A 9065-nucleotide genomic window follows, 5' to 3' on the forward strand; every position below is an offset into this window, starting at 1 on the left:
CCCATGTCAATTATTAATTTAATTTCCTGAGCTTTTAGACTCTTATTAGAAAGTCATTGCTTGTGTAAATCCCTTGATGTGTTTCTCCTGTGTGTACCACCACCATTTTCAGAGCATCTGGCCATAATAAACTCTTTAATCAATTTTGAGTTGATTTTTATGGAAGGAGGGACATAGAGGTCTTCTTGTAATCCTCTACATGTTAATACTCAGTATTCCTAACACCAATTTGATGAAGACTTGGTATTTCTCTTATGGTTATGTTTTTGGAAACTTTGGCAAAGAACAAATATGCAGATTTATTTTCTGAGTACTTAGTCCCACTCTAGTTGTCTCTGTGTCTGCTTTGGAACAATTTTCAATTGTATGTTTTGCCACAACTCTTTAGTGTAGTTTGACCTAAGGTATTTTGTACATTCAACATTGTTCCCTTTGCTCAGCATTGCCTTAGATAATCAGAGATGTTTGCGTTTTCGTGTGAATTGCAGGACTTTTTTTTCCTAGATCTGTGAACAGTGTTATTGATAATTACATGAGCGGTTGCTTTAAGTCTGTGGTAAGTCTTTTTATAGTATGGGTATTCTAACAACAGTATTTGTCATGATGCTAAATCATGGAAGGACATCATACTACCTTTGGGATTCCCATCACTTGGGTGTTAGTGTGTGCATACATGGTCATGTATATATGCACATATGTGGGTGTGGAAGCCAAAGGTCAATGTCAGGTGTTTTCTCAATAATTCTTTATCTTACTCCTCGAGACAGTGTCTCAATACTTCAGCTAGACTGAGTGACCAGAGTTTTGTATGTGGATGGGTCATTAAGAGATTGAACTCAGAGCGTAATGCTTGTGTGAGAAGCACATTACCAACTGAGCTATATTTCTCAAACACTTCTATCACTTTTATATTCTTCTCAGAGGTCATTCTCTGTTTCTTAGCTTTTACAAAGAGAAACTTTTTTTCTTCAGTCTTGCTAGGTTTGCTTAGTGAATCCATTTATTATCCTCTGTGATTATTTAATCAGTCACTTACTAATGGGTATTTAGGTTATGTCTAATTTTTCACTTATATATTTATTTGCTTATGTATATATTTTGAACTATAACAAGTCTATAGAAGTAAACAAAAACCCTGCAGGAAAATTGTATGGGTTTCTATACCTATTAACATCTGTTAGTTTCATGGGAGTTTGTTCATAAAAGAGCTATACCAAAGATCTGCAGCTTACTTAGTTTGTATGATATTGACAACAGTCTTGTACACTGATTTTATATCTGTGTTAGCAATGTACAAATTTCCCATTTACTCAAATCACAACCAACAATTTACATTATAAACTGTATCTTCCCTGACATTAAATTTTATATAATTTTTCTTTAGTATATATTTCTTCAATTTCTATTAAGGTTTTTATAGCCTGAAAAATTAGGTTTGCATCTTTATGGAAATTACTCAGTTCTAAGCTTTCCTCACCCAATTTTATTACATTGATATGACTGGGAATTTTTTTCATTCATTTGTTTAATGTTTGTTTATATTGAGGCTATGATGTTTCTTTCTTTTTGAAAGATTAGCGTTTGAATTGTTTCATTTATCGATTTACCTAAGATTTACTGAGGCCACAATGCTTATTTGTTTATAAAGGACTTGAGTATGCTCTACATATGCATCACCAGCCTTACCTTTATTTAAGAGTAAGATACACTACTCTCAGTTTAACAAAAAATTAAACTATAATAAAATTCTAATTGCTTTCATTCAGTATGGTATGCATTTCTAATTGTCTTGAGGTATTTATAATTTGTGTAAATATCAGGTGTCTACCTATAAAGTAGGTTTCAGTATTATATTTTGAAAGATATTCCATTGTATATTTTCTCTTCCCCCCCCCTTTCCTTTTTTTTCCAGTTAGTTTGTTAATTCACTTTACTGCTGATTACAGTGTCCCAATCTTTCCTACTTCCTTTCCCATTCATCTCTGAGAATTGGGTAGTCCCTCCAGGGGAACCAACCCACCCTGACACCTCAAGTTACTATAGGACTAGGCACAACCCCTCCCACTAAAGCCAGACAAGACAGCCCTGTTAGGTGAGCAGGATCCATAGACAGGCAACAGTAAGGGTAAGCTCCCACTTCAGTTGTTGTGGGACCTACATAAGTCCAAGTTGCATGTCTGCTACATATGTGCTGAGGGGGCATAGTTTCAGCCCTTGTATACACGTTGGTTGGTGGTTCAGTCTCTGTGAGCCCCCACAACTCCAGGTTACTCAATTCTGTTGGTCATCTTGCAGAGTCCGTATTCTCTCTGGATTCCCCATTCCCTCCCCCAAATTGTTCACAAGACCTCCTGAGTTCCTTCTAATATTTGGCTGTGGGTCTCTGCATCTGTTTCCAACACCTGCTGAGTGGAGACTCTCAGCGGAAGTTATGCTAGGTTCCTGTCTGTGAATCCAGGTTGACAGATATAAACATAGCTTGAGGCTTCAAGGAAGTGGAAGAAGGAAGACATGTCTGTGATATGTCTATATAGATCTAAGGATAGCGAAGCACACCCATTTCCCAAATTGGGACTAAAGATAATAATAAAGTTACTCCTTATTACTCTTCCTTCCCATTGGAAATAAAAATAGATGGTAATAATTACTCTATATTACTGTCTCTTAATCCCCCCGTTCTCTGTTATTGGGTCTCCTGTTCTCCCAAAATAGTCCTTTCACATTATAATTGCTTAATTCTATGGTCTATAATACTTGATGCCTTTTCGTTCCCCATAAATGTTCTTGTGTGTGTGTGTGTCCTATAGTTTCCCTGTTGTATAATAAGAAAGGATTTATATTTTCTGTTTGAAACTATGTAATTTTGCTAGAATGTACTTCTGTTATAAAAATATATATTAACACTGATTTTGAAGCATGTGGCAGATTACTGCAACACTCAGCAATGGAGCTGCAAGCTAACTCTTCACCTCTTGTCTCATGGTGCCCTTGAACAGTAAGGTCTCCATTAGAGATCCCATACTCAGTGTTCTTTATCAGAGGATCTTTTTCAGCTCTTTCTGAAAACAGGTTTGAATCATTGCTCTCCTGCCAATTAGATCTGTCTGAAGTCTCAGGAAGGCTACACTCACCCTATCTCAGTCAGTCTCAGACCCCTTGTAACATTTAACATGCTGTTGATCACTTGGAAGTCACATGGTTACTATTCATAGTCTATGGGTCTCTAAGTCTGCGTTAACGACAGGCGGTTCTGCTAGGTACCATGCTCTATACAAACAGTGTTAGTTTCTGTATGTTCTTATCTGCATTAACAGTCATGCAGGAAATGAGAATGTAGAGACAGAGAGCAGCCAGGAATTATCACAACGTAAGACTTGAGGCAGTAATTTTTCATCAGCTTCATGTTTTTCATAATAGATGAGGCTTTTGTTTTCCTTGCTGTAGATATTCAACAGACTAAATTACCCCCACACTCCTACCCCCACAGGGGAAATAGAGCCCAGCCTCAATGTGCCAAGTTGATTTCTAACCTCTTGTATCTATTAGCCATCTCGTAACAGCAATTGCTATATGTGTGACTAAGAACTAGAGAATGTTTCTGTAACCATATGCTCCTTTACGAGTAAGTTTCTTTTAGAATATTTATTTTAGAATTGTTGAGCAAGTTCTAAAACCATGTCATGTGTCTATCAGAGGGCGAGAAAGCTTTTGCTCACATTTGACCTAAAGAAACAATCCTAAAGGCATTTATTAATAAATGTTTCCTGAGCCCCATATGTGTTATTACTCTTTTTTCCCCAAATTTTTATTAGTATTTTCTTCATTTACATTTCCAATGCTATCCCGAAAGTTTCCCATACCCTCCCCCTCCCTGCTCCCTTACTCACCCACTCCTGCTTCTTGGCCCTGGTGTTCCCCTGTACTGGGGCATAAAAAGTTTGCATTACCAAGGGGCCTCTCTTCCCAATGATGGCCAACTAGGCCATCTTCTGCTACATATGCAGCTAGAGACATGAACTCAGGGGGTACTGGTTAGTTAATATGGTTGTTCCACCCATAGGGTTGCAGACTGCTTTAGCTCCTTGGTTACTTTCTCTAGCTCCTCCATTGGGGGCCCTGTGTTCCATCCAATAGCTGACTGTGAGCATCCACTTCTGTGTTTGCCAGGCACTGGCATAGCCTCACAAGAGACAGCTATATCAGGTATAGCTATTACTCTACAGGGGAAAACAGTCAAATATCCCTTGGCCACTGAGAGTAGGCAGGATCTACATGAAAAAGATAGTATTTCAATATTTATATTGCTATTCAAAATGTAATTCAAAATTATGTGAATATTTTGAATTAAAAATAGCATTTGGTTGATGATTTAATAAATTAAATTGAGATAATGTTGCAGGAGGAGTAGAAACTCATAAATTCACAAATAAAGATTGACTCCTGAACTAAGGGTTTTTTTGTTGTTGTTTTGTTTTTTGTTTTTTGTTTTTGTTTTTGCTTTTTTAGATTTGAGGATATTGATTTATGGGGGAACATTTTCTGAAGAACTATTACTGTGTAAAAGTGTTCTGTGGTAGGAAGTAAGTTTGCAATTATGAGAATTTAAAAGAAGGTCTAAAACACATAGTTACAAGGAAAACAAAAGAGAAAAATTTTGGAGTCTTGAGGACATTTTTTTAGACTTACAAGTACAGTTCATGGTAGAACCTTTTGAATTGAAACAAATCTTTAATGTATATAAAGATCATACTCAAGAACTACAGGATAGGGTAACAAAAACATCACAAAAAGCACAAAATATTTTAAATGAACTTATGATTTCTTGCTGGGGGGAGGATGTCTTACTTAGGGTTTCTATTAATGTGAAAAGACATCATGACCTCTGCAACTCTAACAAGGAAACATTTAATTGGGCTGGCTTATAGTACAAAGCTTTAGTCCATTAATATCATGGCAGGAAGCCAGGAGGCACACAGGCAGACATTGTGTGGGAGAGCTAGCCAAGAGTTCATCCAGATTCATAGGCATCAGGAAGAGAGAGTGAGAGAGACACTAGACCTGGCTTGTGCAGCTGAGACCTCAAAGCCCACAATTAGCTACACACTTCCTTCAACAACGCCATACCTACTTCAACGAGGCCACATATCCTAATGGTGCCATTCACAATGGGCCTATGGGAGCTACTTTCATTCAAACCACCACAGAGGCCATTAAAAGTATAGCCATTATCCAAGTTGTTCATATTATTTTACAGCATGGGAATGATGCTTTCTAACTTTCTCAATGCTAAGCATATCTGGTTTTGCTCTTTTATTTTTAAACATTGGATATATATATATATATATATATATATATATATATATACCACACACATATTGCATATGAATCCTAACTCTGGTAGTAATCACAAAGCCAAATAGAATGAATAGCCTATTAGGTTCTAGGCTTTTGGGATTATGATACCAAACATGCAATGTTCACCATGTCCACATTAATTGAGTAAAATCTTTTTTTGTTGTTTTGTTTTGTTTTTTTGTTTTGTTTTGTTTTGTTTTTCGAGACAGGGTTTCTCCGTGCAGTCATGGCTGTCCTGGAACTCACTTTGTAGACCAGGCTGGCCTCGAACTCAGAAATCTGCCTGCCTTTGCCTCCCACGTGCTGGGGTTAAAGGCGTGCGCTATCACTGCCGGGATTAATTGACTAAAATCTTGAGGGAGCAATGGAGTTACCAGTTCAGGATCAGTCAGGACTTCTGTAAAAGCTCAAAGCTGATCAGAAAAGATTTACTTTTACTTGTAATTTAATTCTGGTTGCTCTTCAACACAATTACCTTGTCCTTTCCACCAGGTGGTTGACCAGATTGACACCCTGACCTCTGACCTACAGCTGGAGGATGAGATGACCGACAGCTCCAAAACAGACACTCTGAACAGCAGCTCCAGTGGGACAACAGCCTCCAGCATAGAGAAGATCAAAGAACAGGCCAATGCTCCCCTCATTAAGCCTCCAGCACATCCGTCTGCTATCCTGACTGTCCTGAGAAAGCCAAACCCTCCACCGCCTCCTCCAAGGTTGACACCCGTGAGGAGTGAAGAGCCTCAGAGAGTGGTGCCGACTGCCAACCCTGTAAAGACCAATGGCACCCTTCTGCGGAATGGAGGCTTACCGGGTAGACCCAACAAAATTCCAAACGGAGACATCTGCTGCATACCCAACAGTAACTTGGACAGGGCTCCGCTGCAGTCTCTGATGCACAGACCTGAAAAGGACAGGAGTCCTCAGGCAGGGCCTCGGGAACGAGTTCGGTTCAATGAAAAAGTACAATACCATGGCTATTGTCCTGACTGTGAGACCCGGTATAACATAAAGAATAGGGAGGTCCATTTACACAGTGAACCAGTCCATCCACCTGGAAAGATCCCTCACCAAGGACCTCTGCTCCATCCTCCACCTCATCTCCCCACTTTCCCATTAGAAAATGGGGGGCTGGGAATAAGCCACAGTAACAGTTTCCCCCCTCCCACACCTGCAACCGTGCCTCCTCCCGCTGCACCAAAACCACAGAAGACCATCCTGAGGAAATCCACCACTACCACAGTGTGATATCTGCCATTTAAGAAAACGTTCTGTTTGTTTTTAATTTTCTATATGATAAACGTAAAATAATAAGTAATGAGCACTTTCTACTCAAGCAATAAAAAGCCCAAATATATTAATCTGCATTCAACAAGTGGCATAAAAATCACGTGGTAAGTATGCAGAGTGGCTCCTCTGTCCTGGACGTACATTGTTTTCTATATTCCATCATCAGAAACTGCAGAAAATTGAGAAAGTATGAATGCATTTTATTTTTTTGTGATTGACCTAAAACAAACTGTGACCTTCAGATTCCAATATTTTGGTTTATTATAAGAGCTGGGATGTCAGATATTTTGATTTGTTGATAAAGCCAGGGCAACTCATTCCATTCATGCCTATCTCATCTATGCATTGATGATGTTATATTTCTCCCTTTGATCTAATGCTTTTTAATAAGAATTTTAATACCGAAGGACTATTTTATTATTTTTCTAAAGATGTTTGTCAATAGTTTTGCATCATGAAATGCTGAGGACACTACCAAAAAGTTTATTTTCTATACTACACAATTTGAATCGTGTGTTCAACTATATGTATAATAAAATATTTTGAGCTTTGGAAATATGTCAATAAATAATAGTATATAATGAGAAAGCCTAATGTTCCCGAGGATTAAAACGAAGTGAAAATTACTTTTAACTCCCTGTTAACATTCACTGAAATGGAAAGCCAGTCCCCAAGAGTTTGAATAAGGTGATACTGATTGGATATCACATTCGTAGAGTAAATATCACAACCTATTCGGTAAGTATATTCTTACAACAATTTCTTATTATACACCTCCATTATGGTACTCCTAGAATCAGCGATGAAAGGCTTTGATGTTGTCATGCCTTCTCACAGGACTCATTGTAGATAAGTACGTTGGAAGGTTGGAAATTTTGCCTTCAGTTTACCGGAGCGAGCTCAAATTCCCTGAAAGAACACAGAATTATAGGAAGGACGTTTGAGGTATCTCTAGTCACAGGGTATGTTCAGCAATGGCCTTTCCCTTTTTCTCTTCTAAGCTGAAGGGTGTCAGGAATTTTTGATATCCCATATGAGAATCTCTTCTCTCTACCTTCAAACCCAGGTCTTTCTTTTAAGTAAAGTTTGCCAACTTAAGAAAATTAACCAACAGATAGACCAGTCAGGTCCTAGATGCACTGATTTGGACCGATGTGATTTTTTTGCCTTGGAGATAAAAATTATTTATCTCTCAAGAATTAGTGTGAGGTAAAGTGCCTGCAGGGAGCAGGGCAGGAATCTTTTATGAGGTAATAGTGGAGAGCAACTCTGGGTGGGAATTAGTATACTGTGTACGTTGAGACACTGGGTGTCCTTTTCAAATATGTTCCTTTTCATTTTAAAAATTTAACCTTTGCTGCTAAAGAAGGTAGTCTTATAATTTAGTCTTATGAATACTTTTTGAAACAGCTTTCTATTGAGATATGACAATGTATTTTGGGGAAGACTATACAAAAAATAGAGCATTTATTATTTAAATGAATGAACACAATAAATGAGAGACAGAGAATGTCCTGTTAAAATTTTGCTCGGTGTGCTATTTTATCTTTCTGTGTTGTACATGAGGGGAATGTAAGCTTAATGATCCAATATTTGGGAAAGATATAAGACAGTAATGAATAAAGGCCATAATCTAGTATTTATTAACTGTATGATGAGTGTATTTAAGTGATACGATGCAGGAAAATAAATGATTGAATTGTTGAATACTAAAATTATGTGTTCTTAGCCTTTTCCTACATGCATTTTCTTGAAATAAAAATTACTGCAGCAAAATAACCCTTTTAGATATAATGTATTAGTGCCTTTTATACTCCGACCTAATGCTAGGTGATTGTTTTTTTTTTTTTTTCTTTCTTTAGTTCATCTTTCTTTTTTTCAGCCAGATACTAAGATCTAAAACGTACCATATAGATTCAGATTTTGACCCATGCTGATGACTGGAGACCACATTGTGTCTCAAAGTATCACAAATAGTTTCACAAAACAGACAATTTTCTTGAAATAAAACTGAATGAACTAAATTTTTGAAATAACTTGAATAAGGACATTGGCTTTTTTATGTAGGGAAAAATCCTTACAGATCCAAATCCACCTCTTTTTAAAAACATAGACCAAGTTTCCTTGGACATCATTTTCTGTTTAATCAGTGACTACATTTGTCTCAACATCAAAATATTTATAAGAAAATAACTAAAATATCAAGTCAAATTTCAAATGAACGTTTCATGATCATTGACTTATAATTTCTATATCTTTTGTAAAACATATAATAACTTATGTATGAACCAAAATAAACAGTAAAGAGTCAACACTAAGTGCATTTTAAATCCAGGTTATTTCAATTTTCTTTAATATGCAATATACTGTACCACATGATATTTGCAAAATTAATAATTTTACCACATTTACTGGAACCT

General features: G+C 37.1%; 1 protein-coding gene across 2 annotated transcripts in view; it reads left to right on the forward strand.

Moving 5' to 3' along the window:
• Prr16 (proline rich 16) overlaps positions 1 to 8360 on the forward strand; it is a 205011-nt gene extending 196651 nt beyond the window's left edge. For both annotated transcript variants that reach the window (XM_021150622.3, XM_085833660.1), the window contains exon 2: positions 5848 to 8360. In XM_021150622.3, the coding sequence (XP_021006281.1) occupies positions 5848 to 6603 (756 nt within the window). In that variant the 3' untranslated portion in view covers positions 6604 to 8360. The remainder of the gene's footprint in view (positions 1 to 5847) is intronic.
• Positions 8361 to 9065: the final 705 nt, after the last annotated feature.

The sequence above is a fragment of the Mus caroli genome, unplaced genomic scaffold (assembly GCF_978045245.1).
Source record: "Mus caroli unplaced genomic scaffold, Mus_caroli_1 scaffold_19, whole genome shotgun sequence".
Lineage (NCBI taxonomy): Eukaryota > Metazoa > Chordata > Mammalia > Rodentia > Muridae > Mus > Mus caroli.